The following is a 22,679-nucleotide window of genomic DNA, read 5'->3' on the forward strand; positions in this document are numbered from 1 at the left end:
TAGTATCCCTCAACATCAGACACCTGGAAGAACTCAACAGTAACCACACAGATGATGATAATAACCGTGAGGCAGGATTCTCTAGTAGAAACAGTGAATATGGTTTTCTTCGACTTGACATATCAGAAGTGGTAACTGAGAGTAGTGCTTTGCTAGTTGGTCATACTCTCAGCCTGATGATTCAGCTAGTAGAAACAGTGAATATGGTTTTCCTCGACTTGACTTATATCAGAAGTGGTAACTGAGAGTAGTGCTTTGCTAGTTGGTTATACTCAGCCTGCTGAGAGAATGACCAGAAGGGGGAATTGAGTTAATACAAAATGAATGGAGTTCCCATTGTGGCTCAGCAGTAATGAACCTGACTAGTATCCATGAAGACATGTGTTCAATCCCTGGCCTTGCTCAATGAGTTAAGTATCCAGTGTTGCCATGAGCTGTGATATAGGTCGCAGATGCGGCTCCAGTCCCCTGTTGTTGTGGCTGTGGTGTAGGCTGGTGGCTGCACCTCTGATTCGACTCCTAGCCTGGGAACCTCCGTATGCCGTGGGTTCGGCCCTAAAAAGACAAAAAAAAAAAAAAAAAAAAAAAGTTAGAATGAGAGAGAGAGAGAAAATAAATGAATGAGAGAATGTAAAAGAGAGAGAGCAAGAGATCACTAGATTTATAAGCTGAGGCCAGTAACCAGCAAAGGTGTTTTGGACAAAAATGATATGTGACCATGTGTGAAGAACAAAGGTTAATTTAATAGCAAAATTTGAAGTGGTGGATAGTGAGAGGATCATTAAGGGAATAAGAGCCTTCATAGAGTCCATGGAGTTCCCTTCGTGGCTCAGTGGTCAACGAATCTGACTAGGAACCATGAGGTTGCAGGTTCCATCCCTGGCCTTGCCCAGTGGGTTAAAGTTCCAGTGTTGCCGAGAGCTGTGGTGTTAAGTTGCAGACGCAGCTAGGATCCCGCGTTGCTGTGGCTCTGACGTAGGCTAGCGGCTAGAGCTCCAATTAGACCCCTAGCCTGGGAACCTCCATATGCTGCAGAAGCAGCCCTAGAAATGGCAAAAAGAAAAAAAAGAAAAAAGAAAAAGGGCCTTCATAGAGTCCAGGAACAATTAGATTTAGCAAAAAAGATGAGCTATTTCTTTCTCAGAAATATCTTGTTTGGCACACAGTAAAAGCATAATAAATGCTAGGTATTGTTTTTGTTTCTTTATTCATTCAATAAATACATATTGGTCATTAGTAAAGTCTATAACTCTTCTAGGTGCTGGTAACCCACCTCTGATGCCAGTAGAATGCAGTTTGCTTGATAAGGAGTAAACAATGAGGATGGTAGGCTGACGTAGATGATCTGGTTTTACTCTTGAGGGACACAGATTTTAGTGGAATGGACGCATTTGTAAACAAGTAACTACACACAAAGTGATGGGTGTTCACTGGAATATAGAAAATGCTGTGGACTTCCCATGTGGCTCTCAACATAACCACTTGGCGTTGCTCCTACACTGGCTGTGGCTCAGCCCCTAGCGCGGGAACTTCCATATGTTGCAGGTGCAGCCACTTGTTTAAAAAAAAAAAAAGAAAATGCTGTGAAAACATGGTTGCAGGAGTAGTCTGGTGTTTGGGACAGAGCACTCATAGCAGAGAGGAGCTAGTGTTGGAATAGGTTAAAGGCTAAAGATAAATACTTAAGGTATTTTAATTTATTAATTATTTTAATTTAATTTACATTTTTTTTGGGAAAACTCCATGTATGTACGTATGTATCTGTGCATCTTTTTTTTTTTTTTTTTTTTTTTTGTCTTTTTAGGGCTGCACCTGCAGCATATGGAAGTTCCCAGGCTAGGGGTTGAACAGAGCTGTTCAACACAACCACAGCAACACTAGAACCGAGCCCAGTTTGCGACCTACACCACAGTTCATGGCAATGCCAGATCCTTAACCCACTGGCGAGGTCAGGGATTGAACCTACATCCTCATGGATACTAGTCAGATTCATTTCCACTGAGCCACAATGAGAAGTCCGTCTGTGCATCTTTAAAATAAAAGATCCTGGTAAATCAGGGCCACTTAATTAATTATTAAACTGCCTCTCTTACTCTTCCTTTTCAGAGATAGTCATCATTACTGTTTTTAAAAAATTTGGTATCATGATAGAATTATTCTAAACATTATATGTGTGTATGTCTGTAGATACACATATATCCCCATTTTAGAACCCAGATGGGAGTGTATTTTACATGCCATACTGCACCTTTTCCCCCCACTATATATTTTGGAGTTTATTTCCTATCTCATGCTCCAGTGTTCCACTGTAAAGCTCTCCAGTAATTTATTTAGTCCCTGATTGATGGACACTAAAGTTCTTTCCATGTACCCTTTAACAATTAGAAAAATTTTCAAACACGTAAAAATAATAAGAATAATATGCATGTTCTTATACTAAAAAGAGCTTCAACGCTTATTTTTATTTTATTTATTTATTTATTTTATTTTTTTCAGCCATGCCGTGGCATGCAGAGGTTCCTAGGCCAGAGATTGAACTTGAGTCATAGCAGTGACAGTGCTGGATCCTTAACCCACAAGCCATCAGGGAACTCCATCACTTATTTTTAGAGTTTGGGTTACCTGGTGAGCAGACTGAGATTACGTGCGTAAATGCTCTTAGTACTGAGATCAGGGAAGGAAGCAGATTGGCTAGAAGAAGTTACACCTTGTTGAGTCTCAGTGGAATCTCAGTTGACCCTAGTTCCTAAGATGGAATGACCCATCAGAACTGTCCTGAATCCTTATGAGGGAGCCTGGCCTTTAGTGTGTATTCCTGAACTGATCAGTCATTGGATGTGGGCTGTCCCACTGGAAGGGGACAAGGTATCACCCTTTGTCTGGGGCAGCCCTTAGTGGGGGCTGACAACCCCATGCTCTCAGCAGCTGGGGTAATAAATCCTTTATTCCTGAGGTGGACCTGAACACATGCCACCCATCACACTTATGATGCTGTTTCATCATCATCCCTTTACCTTCACCCACGTGCCAGAGCCCAGACATCAGATCATTTTTATCTATACAGACTACACGTCTACCTGCTTTTGAGTTCTGTGTTTTAGTAAAATCTTGATTAACCAGATTGACTAGAGAATGAAGGTTTCTGATAAGCAGAATTTTGTAGTAAATGAAGATAACATAGAATAGGGAAGGATGTTTATTTCATTAGGAATTGAGAGGTCTGTGTATGCCTCTGAGCTCTGAGGTCAGTTTGTGGTGTGATTTTGAGAGAGATGCTAATAGATCTAAATATCCACCAGAATAAATCTCTGTAAGGTGGTAATGAGCTATATTTCTCTTCATTTCCAGATAAGGAAGCCAGTTTTTGTTTTGTTCTTGTTTGTGTGTTTGTGAATTACAAAGGGTTTTCTTTTACAACTGCTTAAATATAAAAAACAAAACAGCAGGAGGTGGACCCATATTTCATTAACTTTTGCAAAGACTTGGTTCACTGATATAGGCAGCGTGATTGGATTTTCCATTTTTATGTGGAACAGTTTTTGTTGAGTCCTCTGGTGCTGTTTTGTGAACATATTTTCTGAGTTATAATTTCTCGGAGACTAGATTATGCCTCTATTCCTCTGTTGCCTCATTTATGTTCTCATTTTCCTCCCCCACCTCTACCCCCACCCCCCATGCTTGCTTCTTCTCTTTCCCTATCACTCTCCTTGGAAAGGAATAGTCATTTCATGTCTTTTTCTTGCCTCTGGCCTTACATATCATCAAATCCTGTGATTTGCCGTTCTTCTATAATGGCTTATATATTTTTTTTCTTTTTAAAACTCTTAGCATTTGAGCTAAACTTCTTTTCACTGTGTAGAGGCTTATTGCAATAGCATCATATTTGGTTTCCCTGTCTGCAGCTTTTTTCTCTTTGTTAATCCAAGCTTCATACCATCTCAGATAGTTTTAGAAGTTCCCTGGTGGCTCAGTGAGTTAAGGATCAGGCACTGTCACCATTGCGGCTCGGATCACTGCTGTGGCACCGGTTCTATCTCTGGCCCAGGAACTTGTGTGTGCCACCAGTGTGGACAAAAAAAACAAAATAGTTTTGGCATACTGTTGATAGATAGCTACTCACAGGACGATTAAGTCTCTTTAAAAATCTGGTCCTGCTTAAGACCATTGTGAAAACTTGTAGTTATCTTCTCCCTTCTTACAACTTAAATTCATATGGAGTTCCCGTCGTGGCTCAGTGGTTAACGAATCTGACTAGGAACCATGAGGTTGTAGGTTCGATCCCTGGCCTTGCTCAGTGGGTTAAGGATCCAGTGTTGCCATGAGCTGTGTGTAGGTTGCAGACACGCTCGGATCCTGCGTTGCTGTGGCTCTGGCACAGGCCAGTGGCTATCGCTCCAATTAGACCCCTAGCCTAGGAACCTCCATATGCTGTGGGTGCGGCCCTGAAAACGACAAAAAAAAAAAAAAAAAAAAAAAGAACCCCCGCCCCCAAATTCATAAATTCTGGTTAAGTAGAATCATTTATCTCACATATTAGAATCTGAAATTATTATTTTTTATTACATTTATAGTTGTACAATGATCATCACAATCAGATTTAGAATCTGAAATCATCAATCACTTTGCTGGACATCAGTATCTTCATAATAGTGCCTATCCTTTAGGTAGAGGACCTTTAGTGTTTTACATTGCTTTTTCTTTACTTCTGTTCTCAGAGTACCTTTGTGTGAAACCTGTGTCAAAATCTATGTTATGTTTCTATCAACTTATCCTAAAATATTGTATCTCTAAAATACAATATATTCACATACATCTTATTATTACCATTCTCACAACTGCTACCCTTCATCATAAATTTATCAAAGACATCGTATGTGGCGGATACTATGCTCCACATCATATGGTGGTGAATACATAGGTGTGGTTCTCCTTCTTGGGGAGCTTAAAGAGTAGTGGGGGCACAGCCATTAAACAGAGAAGCCCAGAAATAGTAACAAGAGGTTGTGACACATTTAGGCACCATCATCCTTTACCAGCAGTAGAGGACGCCCTGTTGCTCTTCAAACCCCGAGTTTTATCTGTCTCTGCTGTATTTCAGCTGGAGTGATCTTTCTGAGAAGCAAATCCAGATTTAAAATAGTTGACCTGTTTCCCACTGCTGTCAAGTTAAATTCCAAATTCCTTAGGATGGCTTACGAGGTTCTTTATGATTTGGTGTATGCTGACCTGTTGGTTCTTGTCTCCTTGTTCTGCCTTTGCACTCTGAATGCCAGCCCTTCTATTTTCACTGTTCAGAAAGAGTTGAGATCTTGGAGATTTCTTTTTTTTTTTTTAGTAATTTTTAATTTTTTTTTTTTTTTTTTTTTTTTTGCTATTTCTTTGGGCCGCTCCCGCGGCATATGGAGGTTCCCAGGCTAGGGGTCGAATCGGAGCTGTAGCCACCGGCCTACGCCAGAGATACAGCAACGCGGGATCCGAGCCGCGTCTGCAACCTACACCACAGCTCATGGCAACGCCGGATCGTTAACCCACTGAGCAAGGGCAGGGACCGAACCCGCAACCTCATGGTTCCTAGTCGGATTCGTTAACCACTGCGCCACGACGGGAACTCCCTGGAGATTTCTTATCTTGGGGACTTAGAATATGTGATTCCTTGAGCTTCTTCCTTGAGTAATTGCCACTCATTCTCACGTACCATTTCTTCCAAGAATCTTTCCTGGATCCATTGAAATCTAGGTTAGGAAATCCATCTTTCGTGTCTCCATAGGTCTCGAGAGTTCTCCTATATCACACTCTGTGGTAGTTGTTTACATGTGTGTAAGCCCTGTTTGTGTCTATTTTATTTATTGTAATACCATGGTATAGGCACAGAATGAAAACTCGAGAAATGCTGCTCCAAAATGTATGCTAATTATTGTTATTATGAGGTCTGCATTTAATCTGAAAGCTGTTTTAGTATTGAGATTGTAGTTTGTGGCATTATTTCTAATAAATCATGCAGAACCAAATTGTCATGTTTGCAAATAATAGAATTGTTGATAAGCATACATAGCAGTACTTTTATAATATTGTCAGAAAATTGATGAAAGATATTAACCTGTTGAAAAGTCCAACATTATTAAATATTAAGTGATAGTGCTGGAGGAAATCAGTAGATAGGGAAGCAGAATGTGAAGAAGTAGCAAAATCTGTGGTTTTTTAAAAAATTAAAATTTACTGGAGTTCCCTTCTTGGCTCAGTGGTAATGAACCCAACTATTATCCATGAGGATGTAGCTTCCATCCCTGGCCTCGCTTAGTGTGTTAATGATCCAGCGTTGCCGTGAGCTGTGGTGTAGGTCGCAGACACAGCTCAGATCTCATGTTGATGTGGCTATGGTGTAGGCCAGCAGCTGCAGTTCCAATTGGACCCCTAGCCTGGGAGCTTCCATATGCCTCTCAGGTGTGGCCCTAAAAACAAAACAAAAAATTAAAATTCACTGAGCACTGGCCATGTGCTGGGTATTTTACTAGTTGCATAACATATGTGATTCCGCTTAACCTTTAATGACAGCTTTTTGAAAGGAGGGTATTTTTGTCCATCTTTTTCAGATGGGGAATCTGAGACCTAAAAGGGTAACTTTTCCAAGATTGCACAGAAGAACCAGGGTTTGAACACAGTTCTTCTGATTGTGAGTTCAGTGTTCTTTCCGATACTGTTTTGTCATTGTTGACTAAAGTAGTTTTATTTCTGTATAGAAATGAGAAATAGGTGAAATTTGTTGAAACAGAAAAATATATGAAATTAAGGTAACCAAAGAGATTACTCTCAGACCCCTGTTCTTTATCATTTGATTTTTTTTATTTAAAAATGATTGAGAATTAATTTTATGAATACCTCTTGATGAGAAAACTAAGCCTCAGAAATGAGATGATATGACCAAAGGCTGCATGGTTAGTGGCAAAATGAGGAGTAGAATCTAGAACTCCTTTATTTGACTCTAAAACGTTTTCATTAAAAATAATTGTGGAGTTCCCATCGTGACGCAGTGGTTAACGAATCTGACTAGGACCCATGAGGTTGCAGATTCGATCCCTGGCCTCGCTCAGTGGATTAAGGATCCAGCGTTGCTGTGAGCTGTGGTGTAGGTTGCAGACACGGCTCGGATCCCGCATTGCTGTGGCTCTGGCATAGGCTGGCGGCTACAGCTCTGATTCAACCCCTCGCCTGGGAACCTCCACATGCTTCGGGTGAGGCCCTAGAAAAGGCAAAAAGACCAAAAAAAAAAAATTGTATTTAATAGCCAATGTCTAAATGTAATTTTAAGCTAGATATGATACAAACATAGATGAAAATTGAATGTTCCTAGTATTCTTCTGTTTTCAAAAGCATCTAGTCTTACAGCATATTTATTTATAACTCTAAAATTTGGAGCTGGCATTTCCTCCTAATGTATTAGTTGCAAAATATGAGTATATTATACACAGTGTTTTTGTGATTTAATAAGAATTTTCTTTAGGAGTTCCCGTCATGGTTCAGTGGTTAACGAACCTGACTAGTATCTATGAGGACGTGCGTTCTATCCCTGTCCTTGCTCAGTGGGTTAAGGATCTGGCGTTGCCGTGAGCTGTGGTATAGATTGCAGACTCGGCTTGTATTCGAGTTGCTGTGGTTGTGGCGTAGACTGGTGACCCCTAGCCTGAGAACCTCCATATGCTGAGGGTGTGGCCCTAAAAAGACAAAAATAGATAAATAAATAAATAAATGTATTCTGGAGTTCCTGTCGTGGCGCAGTGGTTAACGAATCCGACTAGGAACCATGAGGTTGCGGGTTCGGTCCCTGCCCTTGCTCAGTGGGTTAAGGATCCGGCGTTGCCGTGAGCTGTGGTGTAGGTTGCACACACGGCTCGGATCCCGCGTTGCTGTATCTCTGGCGTAGGCCGGTGGCTACAGCTCTGATTCAACCCCTAGCCTGGGAACCTCCATATGCCGCGGGAGTGGCCCAAGAAATAGCAACAACAACAACAACAAAAAGACAAAAAAAAAAAAAAAATGTATTCTATTTACTGGCAATAAAGTTAGAAAACAAATTTAAAAAAAAAAGAATTTTCTTCAGAATATACAGTTAATACTATATCAGATTAATTGTTCGATCAGTCACTTTTGCTTTGGGCCTTTTTCATAAAAACATGATTTTAAAAAAATTCTAGTGAATTCTATTCTAGGATTTGTTTCCTTTCCATTTAGTATAAAGCTTTTTGGGAACATATTCAATTCCTTCAAGTAGTAGGTAAAAATGTTGCAAACAAGGGATTATTAGCTGATAAATAGAGTAGTTGAATCATGATGGTTGAAAACTGCACCCTGCATGCTCTGGATTTATATTGCCTATTATTCCTCTTGAAAAAACTTTCTTGTGGTGCCAATTTAGTGTCTTGGTTTATCCATTATTTAGTTTAAAAAAATTCAAACTTAGATCCCTTTGTCCTACCTAACTAATTAGTTACTGGCTAATTTGCCCATTTTTTGTTTTGATTGGTTCCTTAGGACTAGATTGACTTGGTTACCAATTCTGTGGTAGTCTCAGTTAATCCTTCTTAGAGGTGTTTGACTATTCCATCATCAAAAGCTATGTTATCCTTTAGTTTACATTTTTCATTAGTGCTTTGGTGGCTTTTCTAAAGTTTCACTTTTATTTTGTTATTATTATTTTTTTAAGATAACTAGAAAAAGTGTTTATGACATAATTTGATCATAAAATGAACTAAAGATGACTTGTCCTTTCTTTCTTTAAATTTATCCAAGTTATATATTCACATGATATATAAATCTAGAAGACTTTATTATACAAAAAAACATGAAGAGGGAATTCCTATTTGGCCAAGCAGAAATGAATCTAACTAGTATCCATGAGGACACAGGTTTGATTCCTGGCCTCATTCAGTGGGTTAAGGATCCAGTGTTGCCATGAGCTGTGGTGTAGGTCGCAGGCGTGGCTCAGATCTGTCGTTGCTGTGACTGTGGTGTAGACTGGCAGATGCAGCTCCGATTTGACCCCTAGCCTGGGAACTTCCATATGCTGTGGGTGCAGCCCTAAAAAGACAAAAAAAAAAAAAAAAAAAAAAGAAAGAAGAGAGAAAAATGTGTTGAAAGCCTAAACATCTATGGCATAATAATTGAGGATTACATTGAATTTTAGGCAGTTCACTAGACATACATTGGTTTGGTTATATGTGACAACTACCATGGAAGGCAGAGATTGTATATCTTAGTTTAAAGTAAATAAATTAGGAGTTCCTATTGTGGCACAGTGGAAACAAATCCAGCTAATATCCATGAGGATGTGGGTTTGATTCCTGGCCTCACTCAGTAGTGGGTTGGGAGTCCGGTGTTGCTGTGTCTGTGGTGTAGGCCAGCAGCTTTAGCACTGATTTAACTTGACCCCTAGGCTGGAAACTTCCATATGCCTTTAGTGTGGCACTAAAAAGCAAAAAAAAAAAGAGTAAATGACTTAGTCTCTAAAAAGGTCATAATCATTATATCACAGAAAGCGTTCTATACATCATATTTACTTATAATGAAGTTTTTTTTAGTAGATGTTCCAGAAATTTCTGTTGCTTTGTTATTATACTATAACTAGATTTCTAGGTTTTAAAGACTTAATATCTTAATTCCAAACACATTGAAATATGTTTAGGTCAAAACAAGTACCAAAAGTGTTATGTCTTTTCTCAGATTCAGAAATTTATGTTAGGGGAGTTTCCGTGGTGGCACAGTGGTTAACGAATCCGACTAGGAACCATGAGGTTGCGGGTTCGATCCCTGCCCTTGCTCAGTGGGTTAAGGATCTGGCATTGCCATGAGCTGTGGTGTGGGTTGCAGACGCAGCTCGGATCCCTTGTTGCTGTGGCTCTGGCGTAGGCCAGCGGCTACAGCTCTGATTGGACCCCTAGCCTGGGAACTTCCTTGTGCTACGGGAGCGGCCCTAGAAAACGCAAAAAGACAAAAAAAAAAAAAAAAAAAAGAAATTTATGTTAGGATCTTGTAGTCTTTCAGACGGTCACAAAGAAGTGTGTTTACTTATGTGCTAAAGGGAATTGTAAGCTCCTAAGGAAAAAATAATATTACCTCTGATCTGAGAATAATTTGTTTCAGTGGAGAATATCTTAATATACCCTAGTAAAGTCAGAATGCATGTAGTTTTTCATTATTAGGTACATGTCCAGTTTAGTATATGTGGCATTTAATCACATATACTTCACAGTATTTCTTCCTTCTTGCTAGTGAGTAGACACGTTTGCATTTTTCAGGAGAGAATAACTTTATGTTTTCTAGCAGAAAAGTGTTATTTTCTCCGAAAAATGATAGGATGAATTCAAAATCTTTCAGGAGATAGCCACAAAATTATTTGATTTCTATTTGATTTCCTCTTTTGTTAAGATTAATTTTGTTTGGTTAACCTTGATGTTGGACTAACTTACATTGATTTATATTGAGAAATAAGGTTGGCAAAATCTCATTACAAAGCTACTTTGGCCCTAAATCTCTTTGAGAAATAACATTGGTTTTAGATTGCACTTTTTTTTTTTTTTTTTTTTTTTTTTGCCATTTCTTGGGCCACTCCTGCGGCATATGGAGATTCCCAGGCTAGGAGTCTAATTGGAGCTGTAGCCGCCGGCCTACGCCAGAGCCACAGCAATGTGGGAACTCCTAGATTGCACTTTTATACCAGTAATGTTCAATCAAAACTAGAAAAGTCTATGTTCCACAAATTGATATATGAATTAAAAAAAATTTTTTTTTCGAATTCCCATCATGGCGCAGCGGAAATAAATCTGACTAGGAACCATGAGGTTGTGGGTTCAATTCCTGGCCTCACTAAGTGGGTTAAGGATCTGGCGTTGCTGTGTGAGCTGTGGTGTAGGTTGCAGACCTGGCTCAGATCTGGTATTGGCTGTGGCTTTGGTGTAGGCCAGCAGCAACAGCTCCAACTGGACCCCTAGCCTGGGAACCTCCATATGTCACAGGTGCAGCCCTAAAAAGACAAAAGACAAATAAATAAATAAATAATTTTTTTTTTTTTTTTTTTTTTTGTATGTTAGGGTCATACCTGCTGCATATGTAAGTTCCCAGGTTAGGGGGCTAATTGGAGCTGCAGCTGCTGGCTTATGCCACAGCCACAGCAATACAGGATCTGTGACCTACACGACCTACACCACAGCTTACAATCATGTTGGATCCTTACCCCACGAGCAAGGCCAGGGATTGAACCTGAATCCTCATGGATACTAGTGTGTTTTGTTACTGTTGGGCCACATTGGGAACTCCTGATATATGAATTTGATGCAGCTCTAATCATAATCTCAGCAAGCTTTTTTGGAGATATTTATAAGCTGATTTTAAATTTGTATAGAGGAGTTCCCATCGTGGCGCAGTGGTTAACGAATCCGACTAGGAACCATGAGGTTGCGGGTTCGGTCCCTGCCCTTGCTCAGTGGGTTAATGATCCGGCGTTGCTGTGAGCTGTGGTGTAGGTTGCAGACGCGGCTCGGATCCCGCGTTGCTGTGGCTCAGGCATAGGCCGGAGGCTACAGCTCCGATTGGACCCCTAGCCTGGGAATCTCCATATGCCGCGGAAGCAGCCCAAGAAATAGCAAAAAAACACACACACACAAAAAAAAAATAAATAAAAAAATAAATTTGTATAGAAATTAAGAAGACCTAGGGAGTTCCCATTGTGGCTCAGTGGGTTAAGAACCAGACTAGTATTCATAAGGATGCAGGTTTGATCCCTGGCCTTGCTCAGTAGTTTAAGCATCCGTTGTTACCAAGAGCTGTGGCAGAAGCTGAAGATGATGCGACTTGGATCCCGCGTTGCTGTGGCTGTGGCGTAGGCCCTGCCTCTCCATTCAATCCCTAGCTCCAAGACCTTCCATATGCTGCAGGGGTGGCTGATAAAAAAAAAAAGAAAGAAAGAAAGAAAAAAATTCAGAAGACCTAGACTATCTAAGAAATCTTGAAAATAAGAGCTAACACATTTCAGTGCTAGAAGGAAATATCACTATTTTCTTTTGGGCTGTAAATGTCTTGAATTCTCTTAAAGGTTAAGGAAAACTAGCTTTTATATATTGGACTTATATAAAACTTAAATATACACACATTACACAGTGCCTCACCCAAACCCTCTAAGTCATATTTTTCTTTTCATGTGTTGGCTGACTAATGATTAATTTTAATACCTTATACTGGTATCCGGGTATCTGGAGGGGCCTGCCCACAGGCCGCAGGGTGAAGGTTGTATTTGTCTCCCTGTCCTCTTCCTACCCTCGACAAAGTCCCCCCTCCCTTACTTAGGGCAGCCTTAAACTTTTTCCTTTACAGTAATTTCTTATCATTCTTCTTACCTTTTCATTTATGCCATGTGTGTTATTCATACAAACTCTATGGGTGCAGTATATTTGAGTGTGCAGTTAGGAATACTGTACATTTATGTGTAACAAAACTCAAAAACCATGGCCTTAAACTAGTAGGAAGTCTAGAGTTAGAGGAGTTTTTATAAAGGCTGAGCTCTTCAATTTTTTGAGTATTTTTGCGTTCTCCTAACACAGCATCTTAGTAAGGATGTCTCCTTATCTCGGGAAACATGCAGAGCCAGTGCCCAGATGTCCTTGACAGTTTTCTCTGCCTCCAGCTTTTCTCTGCATGTGGAAGTTCCTAGTCCAGGGATCAAACCATCGCCATAGAATCGACTTGAGCCACAGTAGTGACAACGCCAGATCCTTAACACATGATGCTACCAGTGAACTCCTGCTTCCAACTTTTGGATATTCTCAAAATCCATTTCCCCACAACTCTGATTTAACACCCTCTTACCTAGGAGGCTTTCATATGAGTGCGTTCTGAGATATCGGAGTGCAAATCTATTTCTCCACTTGAGCCCTATAAATAAGACTTCCAGTTCCTTCCCATTCTAGTCAAGATCTGGAATCTTATTCTGTTTCTTTTAATACCATCTTCCAGTTGTCACCAGGCTCTTTTGATTAATTAGTATTTATTTGGAAATTATTTCTGTTTATTCGCCTGTGTTTCACTGGAACCACCCTATCCCAGCAGTAAGACATGTCAGTATCAGCTGCTGATTGTGATTTCCCATTGCAGTTTCATTTCAGGTATTCTTTATGATTTTCACCTTTTAAATGTTTCACCTAGCAGATACTTTCTATTTAGAACTAGCATTGTGTATTATTTAAGGACCTTTGACAGGGTGTATATATCTGGGGGTCAGGACAGCTTAGTTTTTTCAGTCTAATGTCCTTGGAATACAGCAGTAAGTTTTGGATTCTGGTTCCCAATCTCCTCAAAACGCTCCCCAAAAACGCTCACCTTAGTTGGACCGAACTTCTTACCTAATTCCTCAAATAATCAGTTGTAATAGCAGATAAACCTCTGTAATGTGATCCCCTGGAAAAGATACAGTGAAGTTCTTTACCATTATTTCCTAAGGGAGAATGGCTTTTTGTATAATTAATTAATTTTAGGCTATGTTCTTTTAAAAGGCTATTTCCCTGTTGTGAATTGAATTGTATTCCTCTAAAATGCATATGTTGAAGTCTACACCAGCGAGAACATGACCTTATTTGGAGATAACAGTCTTTATGGAGGTGATCAAGTTAAATGAGGTCATCAGGGTGGGTCTTGATCCAATGTGACTGAGTCCTTATCAAAAAGGGAGAGATAGGCACATAGGGAAAAAGTCTGGTGAGCCTGAAGATGGCCTTCCACAAGCCAGGGGGAGGGGCCAGGAGCCTTCCCTTCACAGCCCTCAGAAGGAACCAGCTCTGACACCTTGATCTCAGACTTCTCACTCAAGAACTGTGAGACAGCAAATTCTGTGCTTTAAGCCTCTCAGTGTGTGCTCAGGATCAGTGTGTGCTCAGGATCAGTAGGAAACTAATCCCTTATGAAGATTCTTTAATTGACCTTAACAAGAATTCTTTTCAGATTCTAACTGAGGGTCAATTCTTGATTTTTGTGAGAATGTGAGGTTTGTTTCAGTTTCTGGAGAAGCTGAGTTAGAGGTGGTTTGTTTTCTTTCGTTTTCTACTACCTTTATCAGGTTATGGATGATTATTTTCACTTGTTTTAAGGGCTATGAAATGCATTATTCTCCCAGGTTTCCTTGAGCTCCTTGTCACTTGAATGAGAGAGGAGTGCTCTTTCCTGTTTCATCAGAACTGGGCCATCTCCCTGAGCTCACATATTCCTTCGTGCTGAATCTATATATTTGCATTTCCTTCGCGCTAGGCAGGATGCATTGAATTCCAGTCCTCAAATACAGAGAAATGGTGTTCTTTTCAGATCTCACCATATTGTGTTCAATGCTGTGAGCTTATTTAATTGAGAGAAATCTTTGGTGATATAACCTAAAACTGAATGTTGTCACCATGGAAAAATGAACTCCTTCTAGATTCTCTTTTTGAGAAAGTCACTGTTGCATGTGTTATTCAGCCAGTAACATGCGGTCTCAGATTTGTTAAAATTGGCTCAGTGCTTTGTTCAATTTTCTGATATTAAATAGGAATATGGAAATATTTGTTAGTGTCATGGTAGTCTGTGAATTGTTAAACATGATAAATATTGGGTATTATAAATAGGAAGAGAATTTGAATTTTTTCCCTTACATGTATACCTTTTACTTGCAGCAAAGAAAAAAAAAAAAAAAACAAAAAACCCAAAAAACGAAGTTTTGAGGGAAACAGTTTGATGAAAGCCATGAATTCTAAAAAATAAAAGGTGTTATATGTATAGATTGTGTTTAGTAAACATTCACATGTCATTTGTAATTTTTTACCTGCCATTTCCTTTTCAGTGACGTTGTTTGTTTGTTTTTTGCTTTTTAGGGCCGCACTGGTGGCAAATGGAAGTTCCCAGGCTAGGGGTTGAATTGGAGCTACAGCTGCCAGCTTATGCCACAGCCATAGTAATCCCAGATACGAGCCACATCTGAGACCGACACCATAGCTCATGGCAACTCTGGATCTATAACCCACTGAGCGAGGCCAGAAATCGAACCTGTAGTCTCATAGATCCTAGTTGGGTTTGTTAACCGTTGAGCCACGAAGGGAACTTCCAGTGACTGTTTTTTTTTTTTTTTTTTTTTTTTTTTCTTTTCTGTCTTTTGCCATTTCTTGGGCCGCTCCCGAGGCATATGGAGGTTCCCAGGCTAAGGGTCAAATCGGAGCTGTAGCCACCGGCCTATGCCAGAGCCACAGCAACTCGGGATCCGAGCCGCGTCTGGGACCTACACCACAGCTCACTGCAATGCCGGATCCTTAACCCGCTGAGCAAGGCCAGGGATTGAACCCACAACCTCATGGTTCCTAGTCGGATTCGTTAACCACTGAGCCACAGCGGGAACTCCCAGTGACTGTTTTTTAAAAGGGATTTTAGTTTTAGTTTTTATTTCTTTCTTTAAAGAGTGTAAGTAGTGGGTTAAAGAAGATTTTTGCTGGAGTTCCCGTCATGGCGCAGTGGTTAACAAATCCGACTAGGAACCATGAAGTTGCGGGTTCGGTCCCTGCCCTTGCTCAGAGGGTTAACAATTCGACGTTGCTGTGAGCTGTGGTGTAGGTCGCAGACACGGCTCGGATCCCATGTTGCTCTGGCTCTGGTGTAGGCTGGTGGCTACAGCTCTGATTGGACCCCTAGCCTGGGAATCTCTATATGCCGCGGGAGCGGCCCAAGAAATAGCAAAAAAAAAAAAAGATTTTTGCTAAAGCAACCAGTAATAAGACCATGGATATTAAACGAAGGTGGCTCTTCCTTTAAGTCTTACTGAAAATTCCTTGGGATAGTCTTTGCATTCTAAAGATTCTAGACTTATACACCTATCTTTTGTTGCCAATTAAAAATCAAGCCTATTGGTGACTCCTTGTGTCTCAGAAGATCTGGTAGAGTCTTCTGTATTCTAAGGAGCCTTCTTTGATTATTCCAGTTTTCATTTCTCTTGAACATCTCTGAATTAGTATTTATCTTTAACCACACGGTTTATAACACTTAAATCTAGTTGTTTCGCTACCTAGATCTTGGTTTTGTCATATGAAAGAATAATTCCTTATATTTGTGCTTCAAAAGGTATACTCTAGTATGCACTGCTTAATTGATTATTCATCTCAAATTTAAACTTTTACCAGAACTAAATTTTGATTATGCAGAAAGTTGAAAGTGAAGTTTTACTTCCCTCAAGTTTCAGAGTTTACAATAAAAGACATTCATGGCTTTGAGACATGATAGGTTTGTAGTAAATATGGTAAAGGAGTTTCTCAGTGAACAGTATTCCTTTTAATGTGTAGAACACTGTGACATTTCTTGGACATTGCTGTTTATTATTGGTTTGGAGACTTAAGATTTGGAGAGCTCATTTGCCTTTGGTAGCATAGCAGAGGGTAAGACCACAGGTTCTAAGTCAAGATGCCTGGGTCCTGATTGGAGCTTCATGACTTCACTTTTCACCTTGTGACCCTTTATGACTCTCTGTCTTTATAAAAAAGAGTGATAATAGTACTTACTGCATGATTTGTTGTGAGTATTGAGATTTTAGATTTTATATACTTTTACACATGTGTTTTATTTACCTTGTAATGTTTTGTTTATATGTATAAAAAAATGGTTCTTGGCACATAGGAGGTTCAAGTTGGCCTCATAATAAAAATGTATATGTTTTAGAAGGAAATATTGTAACATTTGACATTCTCGTAACATTTCCAGGTTTGAAAGCACAATGGCAGGAAACAGCCTTGTTCTACCCATTGTTCTTTGGGGTCGCAAAGCACCAACACACTGCATCTCAGCAGTACTTTTAACAGATGATGGGGCCACAATCGTGACTGGATGCCATGATGGACAAATATGTCTCTGGGATCTTTCAGTAGACCTGGAGGTGAGTGTTTGCCTCTTGTACTCTTTGCATACAAGAAACTGCTTAACAAAAAAATAATACAATTCCAGAATGATACTTGACCTCATAATATATTTTCTGTGAGATAAATTTTGACTATTCAGATTGATTATTTACATTATTCATCAGAGTTGACTTCTGCTGGCTTTTGGCTATTTTCAGTTATAATATCTAGCTTATGTGGCTTAATATGTCACATTTAAGATTTTTCAAAGATTTCTACCCATATGGAAGGAGGTTTCCAAAAAGATATTAAAAAACAATTTTGATCATTGATACTTTCTAAGATCAATGTCTGGAAGAGAAAAAAACTTTTTGTAAAATGTAAACTTTGTTGTACTTATTTTAAGAGGCACTGTGTATTTACTGCTGTTGTTTAGCACTGTGGAGTGTGCTGTGGAGTGCTCGGTGTGCTCTGCTCCTGGGTCTGTCCATTTATTTTTTAGGGTGCGCCTGTGACATATGGAAGTTCCTTTGCTAAGGGTTGAATCAGAGCTGTAGCTGTGGCCCACAGCAATGCCAGATCACATTTGTATCTGCAACTTGCACTGCAGCTCGTGGCAACACTGGATTCTTAACCCACTGAGTGAGGCCAGGGAGCGAACCTGCATCCTCCTGGATACCAACTGAGTTTTTAACCCGCTGAGCCCCAACAGGAACTCCTCGTTGTCCATATTGTAACCTCTAATTTCTGATAGCTCTTCTTAAGAATTTTTCTTTAAGGAGGAGTTACTGTTGTGGCTCAGCAGGTTAAGAACCCAACTAATACTCATGAGGATGCAGGTTCGATCCCTGCTCAGTCGGTTAAGGACCTGGTGTTGCCATGAGCTGCAGTGCAGGTCCCACATGTGGCTCGGTCTGGTGTTGTTGTGGCTGTGGCATAGGCTGGTAGTTGAAGCTCTGATTTGAGCCCTAGCTTGGGAACTTCCATATGCTGTAGGTGTGGACTAAAAATAAAAAATAAAATTAAATTAAAAAAGGAATTTTTCCATAAGGAGGAACAGAGAAAATGATGATGTTTGGCATGGAATGTAGGGGCAAGAAAGTTTATTTTTTTAAATTAACTTCTTTCTCCCTTCCTTCTTTTCTTTCTCTTTCTTCCTTTTTGTAGCAGCCTTATTGAAATGCCATGCCATTCACTCATTTAAAGTGAGCAAGGAGTTCTCACTGTGGTGCAGTGGATTAAGAATCTGACTGCAGCAGCTTGGGTCCCTGTGGAAGCGCGGGTTTGATCCCATCTCAGTGGGTTAGGGATCTGGCATTGCCACAGCTGTGGCTTGGATTGCAGCTGTGGTGTGGGTTTGGATCCTGGCCTGGGAACTTTCCAATGCCTCAGACACAGCCAAAAACAAAAACAAAAACCCTCCAAAAACCATCCTTGTCTTGTTCTTGGTCTTGGAGGAAAGTCTTCTAGCCTTTTACTGTTGAGTATGATGTTATCTGTGGGCTTGTTGCATATGGCCTTTATTATTTAGGGTACATTCCTTCTATACCCAGTTTATAGAGAGGTTTTTTTTTTTTTTTTTTTTTTTTTTTTTTTGTCTTTTGTCTTTTTGTGGCCGCACCTGCGGGATGTGGAGGTTCCCAGGCTAGGGGTCTAATTGGAGCTGTTGCTGCTGGCCTACACCACAGCCACAGCAATGCCAGATCCGAGCTGTGTCTGTGACCTACACCACAGCTCACAGCAACACTGGATCCTTAAGCCACTGAGTGAGGCCAGGAATCAAACCCGCAACCTCATGGTTCCTAGTCGGATTCATTTCCACTGTGCCAAGACAAGAACTCTGAGAGTTTTTAATCATGAAAAGATGTTGAATTTTGTCAAGTGCTTTTATGGCTTCTTTTGAGATGATTACATGTTTTTTATACTTCATTCAATCATTTTTATTCATTTTTCTATATTTTGGTAGTACAGTCCAGTTCTAGTTACTTTATAATGACTGAAAACGGAATTTTTTTCTTTTTTTTTTTTTTTTTTTCTCTTTTTGCCATTTTCTTGGGCCGCTCCCATGGCATATAGAGGTTCCCAGGCTAGGGCTTGAATTGGAGCTGTAGCCACCGGCCTATGCCAGAGCCACAGCAACATGGGATCCGAGCCACGTCTGCAACCTACACCACAGCTCACGGCAACGCCAGATTGTTAACCCGCTGAGCAAGGGCAGGGACCGAACCGGCAACCTCATGGTTCCTAGTCGGATTCGTTAACTACTGAGCCACGACGGGAACTCCTGAAAATGGAATTTTCTAGCAAAGCCATGTACATTGAAAGTAAAACATACAATTAGTACATTTGATTTTCTTGGGCAAAATTAAAGAATTGACCAGAGCATTTTTTTTCCCCCAGTGGAAGAATACAGAATCTGTATAGAAATGGGGTTAGATGTATGAGAATATTTTGGATGTATGAGAAAACGTCTAGGCCTATTCTAACCATAAACAGTAATTGTATTGTTCTTTAATTGTAACTATACAAGGAGTTCCTTTCGTGGCTCAATGGGTTAAGAACCTGACATAGTATCTGTGAGGATGTGGGTTTGATACCTGGCCTCGCTCCGTGGGTTAAGAATCTGGCATTGCCACAAGCTGCAGCATAAGTCACAGATGTAGCTTAGATCCAGTGTCACTGTGGCTGTGGTGTAGGCCTACAGCTGCAGCTCTGATTTAGCCCCTAGCCTGGGAACTTACATATACTGCAGGTGTGGCCATAAAAAAGAAAAAAAAGGAAGAAGAAAAAAAATTGTAACTATGCAAAAGATGGCTAAGATGATTTTGATTTTTTGCAAAATGGATACCTTGAAAGAGGCTTTAAAGGTATTAATCATATTTATTTGTTTGTTTGTTTTGTTTTGTTTTTTAGGGCTGCACCTGCAGCATATGGAGGTTCCCAGGCTAGGGGTCTAATCAGAGCTGTAGCTGCCAGCCTACACCACAGCTATAGCAACACCAGATCTGAGCCATGTCTGTGACTTACACCACAGCTCATGGCAACGCCAGATCCTCAACCCACTGATCGAGGCCAGGGATCGAACCCACAACCTCATGGTTCCTAGTTGGATTCGTTAACCACTGCGCCACGACGGGAACTCCCGGTTATATATTTTTTATATCTTGTACATATGTTATAAATATTATTTATATGTATTAAGTAATTAATTAAGAAATATATCCTGAAGGTACCTAAGGCCCTAAAGTAACCTGAAGTAATAGCATGCCATTTGGTACAAAGTAGATGAATTTGGGGGCTGATTGCCAGACTATTTTAGAATAGTGAGTATTAAGCTATCCTTTCATAATGAACTATTCACTAAATCATTAGTCTGTGAAAGTTATTATTAGTTCCTGATAGTTAATTTTTTTTCTTTTTTTCTTTTTTTTGCCATACTCGTGGCATATGGAAGTTCCTGGGTCAGGGATCAAATCCAAGCTGCACCTGCCACCTATGCCATTGCTGTGGCAACCCTGAATCCCTAACTCCCTGCACCGGGCCAGGGATCGAACCTATGCTTCAGCAGCAACCCGAGATGCTGCACAGACAACACTGGAGCCTTAACCTATTGCACCACAGTGGGAGCTCTTCCTGATAGTTAATGTTGATATCAACATTTGGCAGGGTAACTGTTCCGTTTTTTTGTGTTTGGGGATGTCAATCTAAAGACTCTAAATGTCCTTTTAGATCATGGAAAGTATTATTTTATTTTTTTGGGACTTTTTTTAGGACTGCACCCACGGCATATGGAGGTTCCCAAGCTAGGGGACAAATCAGAGCTGTAGACGGCAGTCTTCACCAGAGCCACAGCAGCGCCACGATGGGAACTCCACTGCGCCATGATGGGAACTCCAAAGTATTATTTTAAAAATAAGTGAAGGGAGTTCCTGTTGTGGCTCAGTGGTTAACGAATCTGACTAGGAACCATGAGGTTTCGGGTTCGATTCCTGGCCTCCCTCAGTGGGTTAAGGATCCAGCGTTGCCGTGAGCTGTGGTGTAGGTTGCAGATAAGGCTCGGATCCTGCGTTGCTGCTGTGGCTGTGGTGTAGCCCAGCAGCTATAGCTTCAATTTGACTCCTAGCCTGGGAACCTCCATATGCTGTGGGTGTAGCCCTAAACAGACAAACAAACAAACAAACAAACAAAAAGTGAGGTTAAATTATTTTATATACTATTTCACATTCTCAACCTGATTTCTCAGGGTGCTATAACTTAGTGCTGAACACTGCCCTGGTTTGAATTTAGTTCCATCACTCTCTGTATGCTGTTAGGCAAGTAATGTTACCTCTTAGTGTTCCACTTTTGATTTTAGAACCACTTGGTGGGTGATTATGTGCCCTAAATTAGTGGGAGTCACTGTTTTTCTACTACTCTTAGTTTTTGGTGTTCTCAGCAATTCTTCTCAAATCTGTATCTGTATATTTATAGTGAATATTTAACAGGGTTCCTAAAAAGGATTGCTTTTAAAAAATTTTGTGCTTATATCAACATATTTGTATATTTCTAGGTTAATCCTCGGGCGCTATTGTTTGGTCACACAGCTTCAATCACCTGTTTATCTAAAGCTTGTGCTTCTAGTGACAAACAATATATTGTGAGTGCATCTGAGAGTGGGTAAGTATTTTCTTATTCATTTTCTTCTCATTAATCCTATTGCAAATAGTACCAGTTTATTAGTAGGTAGGGAAGTTTTTTTTCTCTTTTCTTTCAGACTGTCTTGAATAAATGTCTCGGTTGACTTAACTTTTTTTTTAGATAGAACAACACTTTATGTTAAAATTATTTTATTTTTTTAAATGATTTTTATTTTTTCCATTATAGCTGGTTTACAGTGTTCTGTCAATTTTCTACTGTACAGCATGGTGACCCAGTTACGCATACATGTATACATTCTTTTTTCTCACATTATCATGCTCCATCATAAGTGACTAGACGTAGTTCCCAGTGCTATACAGCAGGATCTCTTTGCTTATCCATTCCAAAGGCAATAGTTTGCATCTGTTAACCCCAGATTCCCAGTTCATCCCACACCCTTCCCCTCCCCCTTGACAACCACAAGTCTATTCTCCTATCAGTTGACTCAATTTAAAGATATTTGATATGTGGTTTTAAAAATGAATTTTATCTTTATTGATGATTTTTATACTACTTTTTTGTTAGTGATTTTTATTTTTCCATTATAGTTGGTTTATAGTGTTCTGTTAATTTCTACTGTATGCAAAGCATCCTAGTCACACATATATATACATTCTTTTTGTCACATTATCCTCCATCATGCTTCATCACAAGTGACTAGATATAGTTCCCTGTACTATACAGCAGGATATCATTGTTCATCCATTCCAAATGCAATAATTTGCAGCTATTAACCCCAGTTTCCCAGTCCATCCCGCTCCCTCCCCCTCCCCCTTGGCAACCATAAGCTTGTTCTCCAAATCCATGAGTTTCTTCTCTATGGAAAGGTTCATTTGTACCATATATTAGATTCCAGATATGTTATATCATATGGTATTTGTCTTTCTCTTTCTGACTTCACTTAGTATGAGAGTCTATTTCCATCCATGTTGTTGCAAATGGCATTATTTTGTTCTTTTTTATGGCTGAGTAGTATTCCATTGTGTATACATACTACACTTCTTAATCCATTTATCTGTCAATGGACATTAATATACTACTTTTTGTAATTTATGATTATGTCTTTGCCTTGCTTTTGGGAAAGTCAGAATACCATAAAAGTTAAAGCATGATTATTAATCC

At 39.9% G+C, this 22,679-nt stretch overlaps 1 protein-coding gene across 10 annotated transcripts in view; it reads left to right on the forward strand.

Moving 5' to 3' along the window:
- WDR7 (WD repeat domain 7) overlaps window positions 1-22,679 on the forward strand; it is a 375,679-nt gene that overhangs the window by 15,635 nt on the left and 337,365 nt on the right. For 5 of the 10 annotated variants that reach the window (XM_021093595.1, XM_021093608.1, XM_021093602.1 and 2 more), the window contains exons 2-4: window positions 6,591-6,670; window positions 16,747-16,918; window positions 21,430-21,536. In XM_021093595.1, the coding sequence (XP_020949254.1) occupies window positions 16,760-16,918; window positions 21,430-21,536 (266 nt within the window). In that variant the 5' untranslated portion in view covers window positions 6,591-6,670; window positions 16,747-16,759. Of the gene's footprint in view, window positions 1-6,590; window positions 6,671-16,746; window positions 16,919-19,980; window positions 20,026-21,429; window positions 21,537-22,679 lie in introns of those variants that run through there. The other 5 variants (XM_021093599.1, XM_021093606.1, XM_021093616.1 and 2 more) reach the window with 2 other exon arrangements.

The sequence above is a fragment of the Sus scrofa genome, chromosome 1 (genome assembly GCF_000003025.6).
Source record: "Sus scrofa isolate TJ Tabasco breed Duroc chromosome 1, Sscrofa11.1, whole genome shotgun sequence".
Lineage (NCBI taxonomy): Eukaryota > Metazoa > Chordata > Mammalia > Artiodactyla > Suidae > Sus > Sus scrofa.